The 21,958-nt window shown below is 47.0% G+C and overlaps 1 protein-coding gene across 1 annotated transcript in view; it reads left to right on the forward strand.

Moving 5' to 3' along the window:
- The first annotated feature begins 19,086 nt into the window (after positions 1 to 19,086).
- The window catches only part of NDUFA4L2 (NDUFA4 mitochondrial complex associated like 2), a 48,891-nt gene continuing 46,019 nt past the window's right edge, over positions 19,087 to 21,958 (forward strand). The window contains exon 1 of the mRNA XM_044443217.1: positions 19,087 to 19,205. Within this exon, the coding sequence (XP_044299152.1) occupies positions 19,101 to 19,205 (105 nt within the window). The 5' untranslated portion in view covers positions 19,087 to 19,100. The remainder of the gene's footprint in view (positions 19,206 to 21,958) is intronic.

Genomic DNA, 21,958 nt, shown 5'->3' on the forward strand with positions numbered 1-21,958 from the left:
TCCTCCCAGCTGGAGCATTCGGGGGTAGGAAAGCCATGGTAATCTGCTTCTGCACACTTACTTGGGAGTAAGTGTAAATCCTGTTAAACTCCATAGGATTTGCTGCTGAGCAAATAAATACACCTGTTAGATACACATAGGAACAGCAGTCCTGGGACTGAACAACCACCTGCACAGTACTATCCAAGGGGGGTTTCCTCAGATATTTGAATGCTTCATGTCTGTGGAAAGTTAGCATGGCAATCTAGAATCCTTCTCCCTGATATTGCAGCCCTTGGGTGGATTTTTAGGCTGCTACACCCTGAGGATGCTTAGCCCTCTAAATATTTTATTGCATGTGAATGACTTGCTGTGCTTCCCGGTCCTAGTTCATGCTGGAGCTCTTTGTTCTTGTGGCCATAATCAGTGGCACAACTAGGGTTGGCCCTTGGTGCTTAAGTGCAGAGTCCCACAGTCCAGGGGGGGCGGGGGTGCAAATAACCATCCAGAGAGTATAAGGCCTGGGACCATGGCAAACAGACGTCTGCATCAGGACAGATGTGCAAGGAAGCCCCCACTTGCCCCGGCATTTTTCTGATTTTTCTGAACATTTTATAATCAGGGGTTTGTTAGCCAGACATGCACAGGATTACAGCCTTTTCTTTTATTATCTATATTTTTAAGCACATTCTTCTTATCTTCAGCAAAAACTGTGCTTATTGGCTAAGTAAATATGTGCTTCATAAATGGCCATCCAAGTTGACATCCCACCTCAGAAGATCGGGTCCAAAGGTAGTTGCACCACTACAACTACTTGCCGCAACTACTATTCATACTGTCAGGAGTTGGCAAGTTCTCCCCTTCCCTGCAATGAAAGCCTACATTTCTGAGTACCTGGTAAGGACCCTTTCGTAAGACACAACATGGGGAAGCAACACGGAGGGCGGCTTGGCATGGGTGCACCCTTATCAGTGCAGCGTTGTGCTTCTTGCAGCAGAGAGTTTCTGCCTGACAGATGAGACCCAGCACACTCTCTGGATAAGCAGGATCTGGAGCCCAGATTTCCCCAATCTGTTCTCCATTCAACTACTGGGGTTCTTCAGGTCTCCTCCAGCTCTGTGATCCTGTGAGACCTGCCAACACACCTTCCCTCATCTTATTTTATTTTGGTTTTGCCTGATCAGTTGGGACTTGGCCCTGAACAGAAGCAAGGGAAAGAATAAAAAGCTGCACAAGCACCATTGCTGAACAGAGTGGACAAGGATGAGGGCCATGAGTTGAAATCATCAGCATCTCCATTGCCACCTCTTTTCGCTTCTTTGGGTCAGTGTGCAGAAAGCAGAAATACCTTGCCTCTCCTCAGTTAGACTCCATCTTTCCCTCTCTTTCTCCCTCTCTAACTCATTTTGCCACTTTTTATGAGAAAGATCCACATGGCATCTGACAATGGTAATAAAAACAATATAACACTATAAAATACAATACAGCATATCATAAGGCACAAAAAAGAATAAATCAGAGCATCATAAAACAGCGACACAAAGAACAAAACACAGGAGCCAATAAAGCCAATGGCAATAAAACCAGCCAGGATGCTCAACAAAGGCTCTTGGAAACAGCCATGCTTTCACAGCCTAAAAAAAGCAAGCAGAGCCAGAGCCAGGTGGCTCCATCCTAGAGGGATGCATCGTACTAACAGTCCCACAACTGAAAAGGCCCTGTCCCCTGTCCCCTCCCCCACGTACACACTGCACATCACACATGCACACCTTATTTGCTAGGGAAGAACCCTAAAATTACATGTTTACATCCCTGCAGCAAAGATCGGATGTGCGTTGATTGCAAGCACAAATTTTTAGTAAAGGGAATAATTTACAGTGATCTATCTGATGAAAGTTTTAGATTTGTTTTTGCCTACTGATGCTTTTTGACCTGGTTTGTTTAGAGGCATCATGCAAATGAAATCGGGCTTTTCTGTGAAAACTTGCTCTGTAGTGAGTTCCTCTGAAATCAGCGAGACTTTCTGACGAAAGATGGTGGCACATGCTGTGGAGGATGGTGGCCCCAGTGTCCATCCCTGGTTTCAACCTGCTTTTAAGGAGCTATCCATGGTGCCAAATCCTATCACCAAACTAGGTTCAGCACTGTGGATACTTCCTGTAGCATTCAGGCTGAAACCCAGAGTGGAAACACTGCCCCACTGACGGTAGAGCCAGCAGTCACTGCTTGGTACATGCCCCACTGATTTTTACTCAGCTCTCCTGCTGACACCCATGGGACTCACAGTGCAACCCTTAGTAGGGTGGGGGAGTCAGGATGGCAGATCCCCCTCCACCTCCAAAATCATCCTGGCAGGAGATGCGATGAGGGCAGCCTTCCCATCTCTCCTACCCACACTGGTCAGCAGTGGATCTTTAAGGGGGAAAATACCACCCTGCCATCTGCCCCACCATCTCCTGTGGGCATGTAAATGCAGTGTGCCAACTAGATCGGCCAGCTGCAAAGAGGACAAAGGGTGACATCAGTGTGCCTAGGCTGACTGACGTACACGGATGCCCATTGGGAAAGAATGTCCTTGTTTGTTTGTCCATTTTCTACACCACCCTATAGCCAAAGCTCTCTGGGCAGTTGACAACACTCCTAGGCTGGACCGCTAGGTGTCCCCATAGCTGCCAGTCTCCTGCCACACTGTACTCTCCCTTCTGGTGGCTCCTTCCCTTTAAACCAGGGGTCAGCAAACTTAAACACTCAAAGAGCCATTTGGACCCATTTCCCACAGAAAAGAAAAACACCGGGAGCCACAAAACCCCTTTGACATCTAAAATGAAGATAACACTGCATATATCGTTTTTTACCTTTATGCTATGTATAAAAAAACTATAGTGTGTTGCATTTATGAAATCAATGTACTGCTACAGAGAAAACGAATTTTTATTTCTGCATGCAACAAAAACATTTTGAACTCCGAAAAAAAGATGCTGGGTTGAAGGTTACTTTCAAATGAAATGCTCAATGTCTATTTGAGTCCTCCTCGTATTTATGAAATAAAAAGCCAAACTTAAATTATGATTTTTGCTCAGATCAACCTTCCGCATCAGTTCCGAAATGGCTTTTTTTCTCTCATCTACATCCGGATATTTTTCAGCAAAGGCTGTGTGTTTGTTCTGGAAATGTCTTGCAACATTCGACTTTTTGTTGTTTGCCAATTTCTCACCACATATTAAGCATATTGGTGAACCAGTCTCGTCAGCAGTGAAACCAAATGAATCTGCCCACGTACCATTAAATGTTCTGTTTTCTTCTGAAACTTTTCTTTTCTTGGATGTATGCATGGTTGGCCTACCAGGGGTCAAAAAGCTCAATAAATCACATGCCAGCAGGTGTCGCACATTGGCGGTTGTGACACATATTTTGAGTGACAGGGAGCTGTAGCAGAGGGATGAAAGAGCCACATGTGGCTCCGGAGCTGTGGGTTGCTGACCCCTGCTTTAAACGGATCAGATGCCCTCCACCTTGGTGGACTACAGCAGCCCTGATCCCCAGCCAGAAGATGACTGGGATTGATGAGAGCTGTAGCCTACCACTTGCGATGGGCCGGATGGGAAAGCCCTGCAGGCTGTGTTCTGGCCCATGGGCAGGAGGCTCAGCATGCTTGATGTATAAAATCCCTGGGCAGTTATTATTATTCTTCCATTTTATTTCTGTCCTGCCCATTTTTCTTCTTGCGAGGAACCCAAGACAGCTTCCATAGCCCCTTCCACTCCATTTTTCCTCACAACAGCCCTGCGAGGTAGGCTAGGCTGAGAGTGAGTGACTGGCCCAAAGTCACCCAGTGAGCTACATGGCTGAGTAAGGGCTAGAACTGAATCTCCTGGATCCCCAGTCCAACACTCCCACCACTGTGCCAGGTTGGAGTGTGCTGTAGCCCCCAGTCTCCAATCCACATAGTTACCTCCAGTGTGAGCAACTTGGAGCAGGGTCTGCTTTTCATTAGAAGTCACTTGTGGACCAATCCCTATCCTAGAAGCAGGTAAACTTACATTAAGTCCTTGCTTTGAGGCCTAAAAGTCAAAGCCCACTGTCTTCCCTTTTCTTTGGGAGAACTTCTTTGTTGGACCTTCCCAGAATCTACACTGACAGCTCCAATGTCCCTACTATCACCCCAGTGTTGCTGCCCCACATTTCACCCAGGCCAAATACCATCTACAGCCAACACTGATAACATCTTTGCCTTTCATAGCTAAGCTTCTTGCTCACCTGGGATAAGTGAAGCTTATCTGATATGGTGTACAATTGGATTTTCCTAGTCGCTGGTGTTCTAGAATTGATTCCTAGTCTATTAACTGAGAGGGGGGCAATTTGGGGAAACCTCGTGTGTGATCAAGGACATGACAATTCTTATTATAAGAGTGAATACAATGTTTATGGGATGCGGGCAGAGAAATGTTACCATCAAGACAGTAATGAGTTACCAGATGCAAGCGGACTGATGTCCCTTTTCCCCCCTCCCAGACCCACCAAGAAAACAATTCTCTAGCGCAACCACATGGAAAATTATTGTAAACTATTGTGGTGATGGAAGCATGGTCGGATAAGGTTTTATACAGAGCAAGCAGATTGTACAGTGCAGAGCTGCCATTTTGGGGAACCTAAGCAAAATAAACATGCAGATGGTTAATAAGAGAGGCAGGACAAACACAAATGGATCTCATAAACTAATTGATGAGATGGATGGAAATCAGGACAAACATCTGTGCAATGCTCTTGGTTATGTTTCCTCATTAGTTCATGAATCAAGTTTGTTATAATGGAAAAGTGGTTCCCAACTGTCTATCCCCGGAGAACGGTTAGTGCACCATAAGAAAAAAATAGTAATTTGAAATTCCTATCTACCCAGCCTACTGTTTCTCTGTATGATTTACTGTTCCAGTGTCTCCATAGAAAGGAGGCAATTCACCTTGCTGGCTCTTGCAACCACTTCCAGTATAGAAAGCCACCAAAACTGGTCAAAGGTACGTAGCAGAACATACATTTTACATGTTGTTGTTGTTGTTAGTCACGAAGTTGTGTCCAACTCATTGTGACCCCATGGACAACATTCCTCCAGGCCTTCCTGTCCTCCACCATCCCCCGGAGTCCACTTAAGCTCACACCAATTGCTTCAGTGACTCCATCTAGCCACCTCATCCTCTGCCATCTCCTTCTCTTTTGCCTTCTACTGTTCCCAGCATTAGGCTCTTCTCCAGGGAGTCCTTCCTTTCATTAGGTGGCCAAAGTATTTGAGTTTCATCTTCAGTATCTGGCCTTCTAAAGAGCAGTCAGGCTTGAATTTTACATGTAGAAAGTCCCAAGTTTAATCTCCGGTATCCCACGATAGGACTGGGAAGCTGTCTGTCTGAAAGTCTAGAGAAATGCTGCTAGTGAATCAGCATGGACCAGGCGTGGGCAACGTGTGGGCAACTAACATTTGGATAGTGGGCAAACTATCCTCCAGATAGTTTGGCCTACGGTTCCCATCAGTCCTAACCAGCATAGCCAATGGTAATGGATGAAGGGAGCTGTAGGCCAGAACATACAAAATACCACACTTCGCCCACACCAGTGAGGATAATGCAAAGTTAGATGAAACAAGGAACAGATTTTTCTGTTCCTAGCTACCCATCCTCAAAGAAGGTGTTCCATCACCTCTCTGGATGAGTCACTGCTCTGGGATTACTTCTTTCTCATGTGGAGGTAGGCCAAGAAGAGTGATTCATGTAGAAAATGAGGGCAGGGAATTATGGTTCTTGCAGACCGTAAAGGTAATTTCTTCTAGGCAAGGGTGAAATGTGCCTTTGATTGTATCAAGATTTTTGGAAACACTCAAATAAACAAATGCAAACCTGTTGACTTGTGCATATTTTCCCCTCATTTTTGAAGAACAAAGATTTTGAAGATGGACATAAGATACATAAGTTGCTATGTGCACACATGCACACAAAAGCTTCTCCATGGTGGCCATAAGAAAAATTTCAAAATCCATTTTAGGGCAATGCCTTTATTGGCTAAGCCAAAGGTATTAGTTGGGCATGGTGAGGCTTTAAATTGTCAGTATCCAGAGCCCCAGGCAGAGGGCTCTGATCGGAGAACCAGTGCCTTCCAAATCACAAAGCGGTGTGCAAGCATTCATTCTTCACCAAGTTCTTTATCAGAACTGGGAGGAAGTACAGGGAAGCTGATTGGTGCTGGTCATGGAATCACAGTCTTGGGCCACCAAGAGTTCTTCAAAAAAAGGAGAAGATAAAAGCAGGGAGATTAAACCTGTGAATGTTATTGCAATAGAGGTATTCAAAACTTATGGTAGAAAGCTGTATTGCTTTATTTTTATTTTTTTGCTTTATTAAAATTCACATTAAAATTATTGATGATAATAATACCTGTGACCCTAATCAAAAGGACAGATTAAACGGGGATCTTCTAACATGCTGGTCCTACAATGGTCTCTAGAGGGCGCTGCCAAGAAATCGTCTCTTCAGGGTGTGCAACCCCACCATGAAGGTGACACATTAGTGAGTGTTTGGAGGCTTTTAATGTTCAGTGGAGCTGTGTCCAGCACAACCAGTGACTTCTAGGCTATGATGCTTGAGAAATCTGAGCTTTGCAGATTCAGACAGAAAAAAGACTTGATTCACCCCACCGGTGTGCCACCTGGAACTTAAATGATCCACAAATTAAATTTGTGATGCTCGGATTTTTGCAACGCACACTTCTTTGCAGAAAAATGTATCAAAATACATTCAGAACTGACTCTTTAGAAATGCATGTTTAAACAAAAGAAATTGGGATTTTTGAGCAGATTATTTTAAAAAAACAAACAGCAGATTAATGTGGAGTTGGATGGAAAGGATTAGGGATGGATACATGCAAAAGCAATACAGTCTGAAAATAGACCAAGAGAGAAATTCTATGCAACTCTTTATAGAAGGAAGAAGGGTGGATGTCATGAGTTTCAGGACTGGTGTGAAGGGCAGGTGAGGCTGGGCACCCACCGAAGGACTGCACCACAGCACAGGGACCCCCTGGACTTGTTTCTCCCCGTCCCCCTTGCAACCCGCTTGTTCACCTGCCTGTCACTCTGGTCCAGACAGTGGTGTTGGAAGAGCCGGAGATGCCCCGGACTCTTTGCTCCCTGCCTGCCAAGCAATCAGGTGGCAGCCGTGGAGAAAAAGAGGACAAGAAGCAAGAGCAGCTGGTGACACTGGTGGTGAGCAGGTGGATTCACAGAGGAAAAGGGCCCATTGAGGGTCCCTTGCCCAGGGGTCCTCCTGGAAGTACGCCCCATGGAAAATAACTGGGCTTATTTCTGGACAAGTGTGACTGCATTGCAGCCTCATCCACCCATCCTGACTTTTAGGAGGCAAAACAGGGTGGGAGCCAGGATCTGTCTGCCATGCTGTGGGAAGCAGGGCTTTGCTTGCTTAAGGTCCTCCCACCGAATTTGGGGAGACCCTCTCTCCTCTCACACACACCACAGCTCATGCCATTCAGCAGGGACTCCTGGCTCTCTCTGCGGCCCTTTCAGGGGCTGGAGGGTTGACAAAATCCACTTTCAGAGGCACAGTTGATCCAGTAGCAATGCCAGAACTGTGCATCTGGGTTGAAATCAAGCTCCTTCCAGAATTGGGTAGGTGCAACACAGAAAAGCGGGGGGACCCCATGCCATTTTGCACAAGCATTGCCGTTTACACGCACACACACACAAACAAGGGAGATATTAATACTTTCGCCCACATCAACTCTATCCCCCAAAGATGTATATATTTTCACCCAATCAATTAGAAAGAGCTCCATAGCACCTGGGGAAGTTATATGAGCCCCCGCAATTGCCAAGTGCACCTGCCAGGGCTAAGATATATGCGCCTCATCCTCCCCGATATTGCCCATCATGTTTTTTCAAGTAAAAGGAAAGATTGCTCTGCACTCCAATGATTGCTAAACCCCCAGTCTCTGCAGTGCAGGAGCTGCGTTGGGGGAAGAAAGGATGCAATTTGTCTTGGGGAGTGGCACTTGATCAATTCTATTTCAAAACTCTAATTATATCAACAAAGGGCTCTACATGGCGCCGCTGGCTGGGATTCAAGTTTTTGTTTATTTATTTCCATGCACATCCAAGAAGTTCTCCCCTTTGTCCTTTTTAGACTTGCTGGAAGAAATGAGGTCAGGTTTGAGGCGCATCAACATAATGGCACGTGTGGGGGAGGAAGGGGGAGAGAAAGGGTTGGGGGCTGTAAATACAGAGGGGTGAAATGCGGGCAAAGCTAGCAGAAGAACTGGGAAGGGTTGCAGGGAAGATTCGGGGGCAGGAGAGCTGGAGGAGGAGTGGAATAATGGAGCAGGCTTGCTCAAGTGATTCTGGCAGCTACTGTGGCTTACATGCATAAATGGCCCCCCACAGAACAAACACAGGGAACCACCACCTTTTGTATCAGTGGTGGGGACATGTGCCCCCCGACCTTCGATTGGACTGCAGCTCCCTTCAGTCCCAGCCAGCATGGCCAGTGGGGAAGGCTCATGGGAGTCACAGCCCAGCAGCATCTGAAGGGGCGTGTGTTCCCCTTCTCCAGGGGTGCACATCCAGCTGCCAGTGGTCTAGAGCAGATAAACTGAGCAATGCATGCATCTGTGTTATCCAGCCCAGAATCTGGGGAGCTGAGGAGCACAATAGTTGGGCACAGAAGGTGCTACAGACAGTGTCCGATCAGAATCCAAGGCAGCTAAGTCTAGGCAAATTAGGAACCCGTTTTCACAACTTGTGCTCCCCTTAAGATCTGTGAATTCATAAAGCACTCATTCAACACAGCAGGCATCCTACATGGTTCCCATGGTTTGAAGTTTTTTTTATCATGATCTACCTGACAGACAGTCAAGTGGTTTCTACTTTCCACCCTCCCCTGTCAGTCCTCCCACTTTTGCCAGGTATCCCATCAGCCACTGCTCCTGAAAGTCAATCCCAAAGTACATCACACCCTACCTATGTCACCTGCCTCTTCCTCATTGGTCCACACTCACAAGCTGGATGGCCAGAGCAGCTCCTGTAGTTGCCACTCTTTAAAGAGGACTTTGTGGTAGTTGCATACCAGGACTTTGGAAATCATGATCCTGGGTTCATGATGCTGGATTCACAACAAGCCATGGTGGTACAGAGAAGCCACAAAACAAACCATTGTTTCTTATCGTGGTTTCTAAAGATCAAATTTACCATGGTGAAATACCATGACTGGATTGAGGCAGCATGACAATAATGGTAAAAAACCCACCATGGCTTTTTGTATTGCCTGAATCCAGCAGGTGGCTTTCCATCAACAATGGGTAATCAACCACAGGGCGCAGAATCATAGAAGAGTGGGGCTGGAAGGGGCCATGAAGGCCATCAGGTCCAACCCCCTGTGGTTGCAGGACACCACATTACACCATCCCACTCAGGTCATTCTCAGTGTTCAACAGGAAGGGTTCCCCAGGGCAGCTCCAGGTTATGAAAGGCCCTGGAGCAAGATACCCTCAAAGCCCCCCTCCCGCAGGGAGGCTACCTCCTTACCACCCTTTCCTACCTGCTTCCATCACTCTTTACCCTCTTTTGTATCATCGTTGCGACTTGCCTCATTGGCTGCAACAAGAGGCAGGTGAACATGCAGGTTGCCATGGGGATGAGGAAGGGCAATCTGAGGAGGCTTGTGCCCATGGGCGGCTGCCAGGAATGGGCCCCCAGCAGGTGCCTGATCATGCCTAGCCTCAATCCCAGCCCGTCTTTCTTCTGCAGAGACAAGCCTAGGATTGCACTGTCAGTCTCTTTCCCATCCCTGCCTCTTTTGCACATATTCACTCATGAGTCCCTTCCTTCCAGCTCCACATTAATCCTGATGCTTGCCCGATCTAGAGGGTGTGACTTCTAGCAGCTTTCATTTTTACTTTGTTATTGGCAGTGTCTTGAACTTGTGAGCACTGACAGAATTTGTGGGGATGTGATTAAAATATTTTGGTTTGCTTAATAAGAGGCTATGAATTGCAACTGCAAGGAAGGGGAGGGAACCCAAGGGAGGCAATTGAAAAGTAGAGAGCAGAGGAGCAACGGGATTAAAATAAATGTAGTATATGCAAAACTACATTATTTGTTGGAGGGAATGGGGAACGTTCAGACATATCAGTCACATTTTCTTTTCTTTCAGGCATGCGCCAGCCCACCAGTGATCTCTCCAAGTACAGACAGTGTGATGATGTCACACAGTTGTCTGTTCCTCACCATCCTGTTATAGCATAAATGAAGGCTTTGATCAAAGGTGCAGAATCTATTTGCTGGAGAATCTCCACCTTTCATCAGGGTATGAGGGAGGAACGAGCAAGTTACTAGCCCTTATGGATGCTAGAACAGGTTTTGTGAGCAATGCCTGCTGAAATTTGAACAATTTATTGAAGTCCCTTTGGGTCTTCCAAGCCTTTTCATTTTTAAGTAGGGGAACCTTCAGAAGTGGTTTTCTATTTAAAGAAATCACTTAAAAGAACAATCAGCAAGAACATTCTGGTTTGGGGAGAAAACAGAAACACAGTGAAAGAAAAACAGCAATGAATGTCTAAGACACATGAAAAGTCCATGCCAACAGAAAGGCCTTCACCTGGCCCTGGAAAGAAAGCAGAACGGTCACAGGTTGTCACCTGCCATGCCTCAGAAGGTGGGGGAGCCTGTTGCCTTTAATGAGATTCTTATACCAAGCCAGATTCAGGTGGTCTATGATAACTCTATGATTCTTGTTAGTCTCTTGACACTTCAGGATGTCAGGATGGAGGCCTGCAGCCCTGGCAAGATGCCATCAGTGGATCCATTAATCCCATCCTGTCAGTTTCTTGGCTTTTCCCATTGTCTGCACACAGCAGGCTGTTCCTCTGGAAGATGCCCATTCCAGTGCAAATCCAGAGGGCAAGCCAACACCTTTCCTTTCACCTTCCCTTTCCACATTCAGCATGCGGCTGTGAGGAGTGGGAGCACCACTGTCTCTGGGTTTTGGTGAGGTATCAGGGCTGGTGCCCAGGGCACCTGCTGAAGGATCAGTCCCCAGCAAAGCCCGCTGGGTTTGCTCCCTCTCTTGCAGTCTGCTTCTTCAGCTGCCTCTCACTCTGGCCCAGGCAACGGCGGTGGAGGGAAGGAGGAGCAGGAGCCTCCTGCTCCCAGATGTACAAGCAACAAGCAGGTGGCAGCCAGGAGGCAGAGGAGAAGAGAAGGGGAGGAGGCGCAAAAGCCGCAGGTGACACTGGTGGCGGGAGGAGCACTCCCTGCTGAGGGAGGAGCCCCATTGAGGGGTCTTGCCCAACTGTCCACCCACACCTGGAGCCCCCTTCATAAGATACAAAAGATAGCCAGAACAAATGCACTTATTGTACTGCTTTTCACACACACAGCCATAGACATGGCTGCAATGACTCCCTGCTAGAAGCATCCCCCCTCTCTCCCCCCCCCCTTCTCTTACTTGAATCAAGGGTGGCCATGTATGACCCACCCAAGGGAAAAAAGAGGGCACCAATTCGCATCAAATCTGCATGTGCTGATTAATATACAATGGTGCACACTTAGAAATGCTCTGAAATACAATCACTCTCACCAGAGTGAAGGAAAATCATGCCCAGGTAGCTTGTAAGCCTACTTGGACTTCCACCTGGGTGGAAGCAGGGTGGGCAACTTCAAGCCCCCTCCTTTCTCTCCCTGCTTAGGTTTCTTTATCTTTAGAGCAGATTTGGACTGGGCAGCCCTTTGAAAGGGCAGGTCTTGGACTTTCTTCTCAGAGTCAAACCAGCACTGACACACTGATATGTGTCTCCCAAATGTGAGTGGCAGTTCAAGGAGGACGATCTTGACCAGAAAGTCACTGTCCCCTCACCACTTCTTCTGATCAACTTTGCAGCCTCCTTCAGCTGGTGTGTGTGTGTATTTGTGTAAGGTATAGAATCACATGAGATGATCAGCCTGGATCTGGACACAGAAACACAGAAACAGAGCAAGTCAGAAGGGGCCTCCTGGGCCACCATGTCAGACTATAAATGGGACTCATGTCTGAGCACTCCTCCATCCGAGGAAAAAGAAGTCTCTCCCCACACTGTAAAGAATAGTGTCCCCCCCAGACACAGTCTGGCCAAAGGGAAGGTACAGGTTTACTACCTCGGAGGGAACTGCTAAGCACCGCCTGCCCCTCTGGTCCCAGGAAGATCAGCTCCTCCCTCGCAGGTGGGGTGTCGCAGGTGGGCCTGCTCAGGCACCTGTGAAGGGCCCACACCCAGCAGCGGCCCACTGATGAGGGCCTCCTGGATCTCCTCTGCTTCTTCAGCCTTGCTGGCCCAGGCCAGAGCAGTATGGGATAGACACAGCCAGTGCTGCTGCCTCCTTGCTCTCTGCCCATCGAGCGAGCAAGCAATAGCCATGCTGAGAAAGAGGGTGATGCACAAGAGCAGCAGCACACACTGTTTGTGAGAAGGCCGATTCGCTGATGGAGGGGGACTTCTGAGACCCTCTTGCACAAACCTCGGAGCCGGTGCTGCAGCCCCCCCAGGTCCTGCAGCTGAGTCAGTGGCAGCCCCGTATTTTTGAGGGACATGCACTGAAGCAGAAAGAAGGAAATAAAGAGCGGAGGAGGAATCCAAGTACGAGGATGGCACAAGCTGTCAGTCAGGAGGCAGGCATCAGCCAGATCTGTGACCTTGCCCGGCATCCTGCCCAGTTCTCCCCTTGGCTGGCATGCGCCCACCTGGGGTACGCACAGAACAGATGATCCTTGGTGCACCCCAGTGATGGGAAGAGGCACACCACATGCTCCAGTTACCGCTAAGCTCTCTATGCCTCCTCTCCTCTCTCTCTCATCCCATTGTAAATGCCTATTAGGAGATATTATCCAACCGCTACATAGAATATTAAAAAAAACTAATTAAAGCCACGTTTAAAGCCAAGCAGGGCCTCTGTTCCTTGCTCATATAATAGTTTAACAGCCCTCCTTTCAGGCACACATTCTGTCAATCTACAAATCTTTTGTTAAGAGTAAATGGATACAAATAGCTGTTTTCCATATGCACAGCAACATCTGTTACTGCCAGGAAAATTTGCATGGCTAAATGTAATTTGCGTATTATGTCATTTATCAAAAAAAAAAAAAAAAAGAGGAGGAGGGGGAGGAGAGACGAAAAAAGTTCAAATGCTGATGAGGCACATAGAAAAGGATGTCCCAAGGAGAGCACAGGAAATCGGGTGGCTCCCAGCTTCCCTGGGGGTCCTCCCTGACAGATTCCAAGGAAGGGGGAATGTTATCTGTGGGTCACAGATACAAAGATTGAAGGAGCAAGAAAGGAATGGTTTCCAGGCATGTTCACTCATGCACATTCAGTAGTGCAGCATCAAATGACAATGTAAACCTATGTGACTCACCTACAGCAGATCAAGCATGGCCAAGGAGACATTTCAGAGCACCTGACTGGCATCAACTCAGTTGTGCGCATCCACAACCCCATGGGGGAGGGGGGGGTTCACACATGTGCCGATGAGTCAGAGGATGAACATGGAACACCATGGACTGAATAGTAATTTATCGTGGGATACTGCTAATGGCCAGCAAAATCAGCCTTCCTCAGCCTGTTGCCCTCCAGGTTGAGGAAGGCTGTGCTATATTATTGGAGGGAGGGAGGGAGGGAGGGATATCCTGCCCCATCAGCTAGGAAGGGTCCCTATATGGTGAGCACTTTGCCATTCTGGTGTGACTCTTTCCCAGCTGACCATTACCCTCCCTGCTAGCAGGGTGTGTATCAGTTGGAGGAAAGCCAGATCAACCAGTTGCAGTTTCCCCAGATAGAAAACAACCACATGGGATCATCATTATGTCAAGGAAAAGTAACTCAAATGTGGCTGTGGGTTCAAGAGAATAGGGTCAGCTTTAGGGGACATCAAAGGGGGTTTTCATGAATAGGTGAATCAGCCCTTCATCTGGAACATACTGGATATACTACTGCATATGCTATTCTTCCCTTCCCTTCCATTTCTACCACTGTACCATTTGTACCACTGTACCAATCCATGAGATGGATTCAGCATCACATGAGTGGGAGTCCTCTTGGGCAGCAGGACTGCCTTATCCCTCTCCTCCAGTCCCCTGAATGTGCCCCACATCTGCATTGAGGGCTTGCAGGCAGAGAGTGAAAACCTGACCCACCAACAGTCCCCTTTTCTTGCTAGAATGTCTCTATCAGATCTCACCTTATTGGTATTATTATTATTATTATTATTATTATTATTATTATTATTATCCACAAAGGGCCCAGCATTATAATGGGTTCATGTGTGTGCATACATGCACTTACATGCACTGAAGAAAGGCTTATAGATGGCAAAACCTAAAAGGACTGGCACACTTTGGCTCCTTTGTCAGGACCCTCTTCAGTGAGGGCTAGACCATGCACTGCCATTGACAGTGGTCACCTTTTGCTTTCACTCCACCAGTTTCCCTAAGCATCGCCCCTTAAATTTGTTGATAGTGTGTGAGGAGATCATTCATTTACACACTGAGAACGTAAAAGTATGCTTTTGGGAACGCCAGTGGGATACTCCTAAACTGCCCCTACTATTTGGAGCAAAAAACCGGTTTGGACCCCTCTTAAGTAGGCACTGGATTGGAGCCTCTTTACTGTGCCCCACACAACCACTGAGAATCAATCATGTATAGCCCTGGCCCAGTTTCCATTGCTTGGCTGCTCAAAAGTTTAGGAAAGTCGATCAGAACAGAAGGTTAGTGTGGGAACTGGCTTTATCGGCATAGCAGTCAAAAAGGGCACTGATCTGATCAAATTGATGACATTCGCACATGCTCTCCTCCCCAGCTTTTGGGCACTTGGTGGATTCTCTGAGCTGTCAAGTCGTGGAATACTCCCAGGAGAAGAGATGCCACAACAAGCAAGTTTCCTGGGCAGGACATGGTCTGAGAGCCTTCCCTGCCTGCTCACATTCTTCGTGCCAATGGGGCTTTAGCCTTATACTGTAAGCCTACCTTATAAATACTTTCCCCTATCATGTTGAGCCTACTGCCTTTATTGAATTGTTACATTTCCTTCATCATCCACTGTCATTCTCATCTTCCCATAGCACATGGCCCTTCATCACCCCTTCCTCCCATCTCAACAAAAAACTAGCACTAGTGGTATTTGGGGTCAGAACTGACCCCAGATGAAAAAGTTTCAGGCAATGAAAATGTAGCATATGAAAAGTCTTCGTTCTACCTGAAATTTTACCCCAGGAAGTTTCAATCAGCATAAGCAAGACTTTCAGCACGAACAGGTAATTTTAGGTTTAATCCTTCCTGAGGCTATGCAAAACAAGAAAATCTACATAACAATGCTTGACTTATTGATCTTTTCTCTGCATAACAATTGTTTAGCTTACTAATTTTAAAAAGTCATAGCAAATCTTTCCCTCAATGGATTTTAATTCTGTTTGCTGGAGATGTTAGCTAACCATCTTAGCTTTAAAAAGTTATGATCTGGACTGAACCTTCTTTTGTTCCTCTGTTTGGGACCTCTTGTTTGGGATATAAAACTACTGCATACAACTATATAGAATCTAGGGTATGTCGGGGCATATTTTGCTTTATTAAAAAAACTCATAAAAGGCAAAAGGTTAAAATGTGGAAACTATTTGTACTAAGCACTTTGTGCCAATGTCTTAGAAGGGCAAGTCAGTAGGACTACTTATGAGTAAATTCCAGTACACAATGTGAGCTGTGAAGTGCCAGTTACCTCACAATGTGGAATGAAGTAAGCACTGTAGAGTTTTTTCACATTAATTAATTAATTAAGTCCTGATTAACTTCTTGCATCCTCCTCCAATCTTCTCCAATATCTCTCCCTGCCCACCTGCTCTATAGTCCCATGTTCTCTGTCCATTGCTCACTCTGCAACTTCTTTCAACTTCCACACCTCTTGACTCCCTCTTAACTTCCCTGTATCCTGGCATCTCTCCCCAGTGTTCATCTACCTCCTTGGGGAGCTTGTTTTGTTTATTCCAGCCAGATGGACATCCTTCTTTTCCCTCATCAAAGTTGACTGTAAATCCCTTTGTTCCCCCAAGAGTAGCTCAGCCAATCCATGTCAAAAGCTTTGCCACCATAAGCTCAACAGACCAGAGCACTTTTACTATGTGTAACAAACTTCTTAATGATTGAGCTTCCCCAGCCCGCAGCCATCCAGATGTTCCACTGTCAGTTCTCAGCTTTTCCTACTATCAACCATGCTAGCTGGAATGAGAGAAGTTGCAAGCCAACACATCTGGAGGGCACCAGGTTGAGGAAGCCGATTCGATTCTGCAGTCTGCTAGCAACGGCAAAGCTATCATTAACTAAGGGAAAGGTTTGTTTCCATCCAAGCAGTGAGCTGGAAGGAGGGAAAAAAGAACACACACGCGCGAGCACACACACACACACCAGATATATACGCAACACAGGTTGATGGCCCCATCAGTTATAAATGTCACCCCCGCCTAGTGTGAAATGTAGGGACCCAGCAGCAAACATACCTGCATTTTGTTTGTATGAAAAATAAATTGATTGCAGGCTGGCATATGGTAGTGAGACGTGCATTTTGTCAGCCTTGGCAAATATCCCCAGCTCAGCCCTGTGAGGGATATGGGAAAGAAGTCATGAAAATTCTACCTATTCGAAGGCTGGCTTGAGGAACCATCCTCAGAACGGCACTTTCCAATGCTATGATGATAATGGGGCAAAGACCTGAGCAACAAATTACATCACTTATGAGACAAGGAGTGTGATTATCATTATGTGGAGCTCAGCTCCTAGCTGAAGAAAGCTACAGCCATCTCCCAAGGAAGTGCTTTCCTTTCCTTTCCTTTCTTTCTTTTAGAAAAACAAACAAGGACATTAATTGCAAGACACTGACATTTTGAAAACCTTATCAACAACTTGAATAGGATTTGACAAGCTGTAGCTCTCAGTGCACTGCAGTGATAGGATCTTCCATGTATCTGGGAATGGCTCCATTCACAAGTTAAACATGGAGACCTGGGTACAAAACCTCAGCCCTGGAAGCCACGTCCTACTCTGCCAGATGGTCTTCTTCCAGTCCTGCTACGTTCCCCAACCCTTTTGGGAATTGGGGAATTGATTTGGAAGCTTTTGTGAGGCTCTTTCCCTCATTCTCAAAAGGGGAAGTAAGAGCTTGAAGCTAAAATATGCCAGCCTATTTAGCCCCACAAGTGTGGGTCTTGCATCTCTGTGGTAATGAACTGGAGTGTTTCCAGATGAAGCTGTTACAGGGTTTCACAGAATATGCACAGAATGTTATTGGGGAGCGGGTTGAGATAATGCCTTCTTCCACTCATATCAGTGTTTTCCTAGTGCTTCTTCTGCCTTTTTTTCTTACCACAGAAACTTCACTGATAACAGTAAGAGCCTCCATTTGCGAAGCACCCCTTCAGCTCCTAGAAGCAGGAGTGAAATAACTTTGTATGCTCCAGGAATTTTCCTTTCCGTTGGGGTTGTAGCAGAAGGCTTCTACCAGCTCCCAAAGCAGACAATCCTGTGCAGGCTTAGGCAGAAAAAAGTCCTGCAACTCCCAGCATTCCCCCAGCCAGCTGGCTGGGGAATGCTGGGAGTTGCAGGACTTTTTGCTTTACTGAACACACAGCTAGTACTCACTAAGGCTGTCAGTGTTGTCATCTTATCACGTGCCTTTCACAGCAGGTGTGAACTCATCCACCTCCCTTCCAAAGGAGAGTTTGTTTCATTTCTTCCAGATTCTGCTCTTACCAAAAGCACTAAAGTAGGCCAAGTGGTTTGTCCCTGGCCCATCAGTGAGCCTTGAGCTACCAAAAGGCAAGCCAGGTTTGATGCTCAGCGGATCCCTGCTCTACATGCACACACATTTTTGCCCACCACCCTCTCTTACCGCTACTCATCTTATTAGTGTAAAAGTGTTTTATAAACTCCCTGTCTGAGTCTATAGCTAAGGGGTGGGCCTTGGAAAGACCCACATTCTCTCTACCCACTGTGAGTTGCACTGGTAAGCATGTTAAACTGGGGGCTTGGGAGACCCTGTTTCTAGTCCCCACTCAACCAGGAAGCTCACTGGTGACTTTGGGCCAGTTACAGATGTCCATCCTAAACCACCTCACAGGCTGGTTGTTGGGAGGATAAAATGGGGATATGTAAGTCACCTTGGGATCCTCACAGGAGGAAAAAGGGTGGGATATGGATGCGGCATGAAATGATTCCATTTCTTCCCAGGCTTCCTTCTGCATTCCTATTGTTCATAATCCCATTCTTCATTTTGGCCCATCATACCCTTCACTTTCTCCCTTCTTTTCCCACTGGATTTGGAGCCCAATCTCAGCCTTTGTCCGTCAGAGCACAAAGTCTCATAGGTCTTTAACCCTTCAACTACCTGTAGAAAACCAGCCAGCCAAGCCTCCTCCAGGCACAGCATTTCATCCCAGAGATCAGGCGAGCATCATCTGTTAAATTTCTGCCTGCTCCTCATGCCTTAAAAACTCCCCATAATCACAAGGTGACAACCCATCTCCTCCCATTCTCGTCTTTTGTGGAGCACAACCCTCCACAAAGACACCATTTTGCCCAGAGTTGTCAAACTTCTCCTGTTTTAAGCAAGTTCTCCCCACTGCTCCTTTTTTTAGGGCTTCCCACCATTAGTTTTTCCAGTCCCACAGAACAGGCGCAATTCCCACAGGGGGAATCCTGAGCAGCCCACGCAGCAGGCATCCCGACGTTTCTGCCTTTGCCCCACATCCACAGGCCCGTGGACGAAACTTTCTCTCTCATTCCGTGCGGTATTGCTTTGGCAAACTCGCTCGCGGATCCCAGGGTTCCAGCGTCTATCTCCTGGGCTCCGAGTCCAAACCTGCATCCCAGGGGCCTCTCTCTCTCGCTCTCTCTCTCTCTTTCTCTGGAGTGGGGGGGGGCGGGGGGAGGAAGAGGGAGAGCGAAGGGGATTAGCCCGCCTCCTGTCCTGGGGGCGGAGGCAGACGCCGGTGGGGTGCCCTGCTCTGGCTAAGCGGCGGCCAGACAGCCCCCTCCAACCGCCGGTGCCGAAGTGAGCAGATGACGGGAGCGCATGAAGCCCGCGCAGCCGCCCAGCGCAGCCCCGGAGCGAAGGGCGCCTCCAAGAGGAGCATGATCTCCCGGCAGCTCAAGAGGCATCCCGGAGTGAGTCTCTTTCCCCACTCTCTCCCCCTCGGATGAGTAACCCCCAACCCTATCTTTCGAGGCAGCCCTAACCCCCAGATCCTCAGCCCCCAAACTTACCCAAGCCCTCTCTCCTCTTCAGCCCGCACAGAACGATCCTCACCTCTTCCTTAAATGAACCACAGCCCTGACCCGCTCCAGGTCAGGGCTGCTGCCTTAAGTTTTCACAGCTGCAGCCAGAAAGTCAACAGGTTCAGCTCTTCCCTAGTAGCTTTTCTCTCCTCATGCTATATCTATCATAGGGGAGGACTCTGGAAGGAGAGAGACAGTGCCAGTGGTCTTGGGTGGTCCCAAGTGGTCTTTTCCACACCCAGGGAAAAGAAAGTGGCAGCTGACCATTCCCACTATCCTAACTCAGGTGTGCCATCCTGCCACCCCTCACTACGTCTTCCACTCCCCAGGTTTCTCCATCCTCCCATTAAGGTTCTCCGTCCATGCTCTGGCATCTACTTTTGGCTTGCTTGCAACCCCATCCGACAGTGATCCTAAGGCCACTGAGTCCCGATTCTAATCCTTTTGTCACTCGAGAGGAGCAAGCTGGATAGAAAAACAGGCATTGCATGGCAAATACAGGCATTACCCTATAGTGTTCCAAATACAAATGACAGACTATACAAACTTAAGGGAAAGGAGGAGGAAATTTGGAGACTAGCAACTTCTCTTGAACTGACTCCAAGTTGGCAAGTTTTAGTAATTGTAACTTAAATCTACCCAAGACTTCATTTTTAAAATGAGAGAACTTGGGGTTCAAGAGCCAAGCCACACCTTTTATCCTGGAAGTCTTATCCCAGTTGCATGGGAATTGGTTACTCAGAAGGAAATCCACTCTGCCCATGCTCAGAGATTTCACCTATATTATTACTTACTTCCATTGTAACATGGCAAGGCTATGCCACTCATAACAGATTTCTAGGAGTGAACCCAGTCATACTTGGAGCAAGCTGTGCTCTGGATCTATATTTCCAAAACTGGACAAAGCAGTGTATTCTAAGAACCTTAACTATATTCGCACACAAACTCCTCATAATATGTTCTAAACACACAACAATGCATAGTTTTGAATGGACCATTCTCAATACCTTCTATCTTTTCTGCAGGTCCCCAGCTACTCCAGAAAGGGGAATGCTAACTCTCCCCTTCCCCCTTTTCCAAGCACTTGCTGTACCTTCTTTCCTCATCTTTTGCCTTGCACTGTGCTTTTCCATTGGTAGCTGGGCACTTAGTCCCTGGCAACTTTGCACAGCTTAGCCTATATGGAATCTCTCCTTGTCCTGGATAGCCACAAGGGTGTACATACTCACTTGCAGAGGAAAACTTTTAAAGCACAATGTTCAGAAGCCAAACAAATAAAAATATGACCGCAACTGCATGTTCTGAGGCTCCCAAAATAAAAATTATAAAAGCCAAGGAAGGAAGAATGGTCCTTCCAAAGTACCATTTTGACATTGGTGGAAAAGCAGGCACTGGAAAGATGACAAAAGCAAGCAGCCAGGGATTTTGCCTTTCTTCCCAAGTGGCTCCATAGCCATTCTCCGTGTTCCGGGAATTTCTCTCCAGTGCTCAAATGACACAACAACCCACTGGGGGTTGAGCAACCCTGAGAACAAACCATGGGTTCTCAGGATGGCTTGTTCTTGAAAAACTTGCAGAGACTGTGGCAAGGTTTGGGCAACGTAACACAGCATGATTGATTACCCAATGGTGTGCTGCTGTATCATGGGAACAAGGGGTGTGTGTGTATGTGTGTGTGTGTGAGAGAGATTGTATTTATTTATGTATGTATGCATATTTAATGCTGGGTAGCTTTTCCCTAACCCTAAAAGTCTGCAGCTGGTGTGCACACAATTGGCAAGAGGGGAGATCTGATTTGTTATTATTTACCTTGTTACATCTGATGCCTCCAAGGGTTTTTTTGACACTCCAGTAATAAATCAGCACACTGCAGGTTTCAGCCTATAGGCACACTCCTCCCCAATTCAAAGCAAGGTTTCCTACCATCGTTGCTGATCTGACTGCTGTTCCCCTCGGCTGACACACACGCGTGCATGCACACTTTGGAATTTCAGTAATAGAGGGGGAAACCTACAGTCCACCCAACCCTTTATCCCATCTCCCAAGGCCATTGTCTCACTTTCCATCAAAAATTCATGACGGAGATTTTGTTTACAAATATGAATAAACCCTGTTAAATTATAAATGCCCATGAGGCCTTCATATAAATACAATTTCCCCTCTCATAGGCTAAAGCAGGGAAGAGGGAGATGGCCTTATTTGAGTGGGGTTTGCACGTGCACACAATTCAACTCTGCTTTTTCATTTCATACAGAAATTTTAAAATACCCATAACATGACTCTTTGCTATAGATTGTGAGGGTGTTGTGACTCTCCAGATGTGGTTGGACTCCAGCACCCATCATCCTCAGCCAGCATGCCTAATAATGGGAAGATAGGAGTAGTAATACAACCACAAAAGTACATGTTTCTCACCCCTGCTATAGATCTTCACTTCATCCCATCTGAGGAATGAGTGCTGTTCAAACATTACCTGTGGGCAAGGTAACTCACCTTGAATCCATAGAGCAACCATATTGACGCATTCTACAACTCTAGACCATCAATGTCATCAGAATTCAACACCACTGAAGCCTTCCTGCACTGTGCCACTTGCAGGGTCACTGGGGGAACAGCATGTTTGAATATGCCTTCATCTTTTT

Source organism: Varanus komodoensis, unplaced genomic scaffold (assembly GCF_004798865.1).
Source record: "Varanus komodoensis strain SLA01 unplaced genomic scaffold, ASM479886v1 scaffold41, whole genome shotgun sequence".
NCBI lineage: Eukaryota > Metazoa > Chordata > Lepidosauria > Squamata > Varanidae > Varanus > Varanus komodoensis.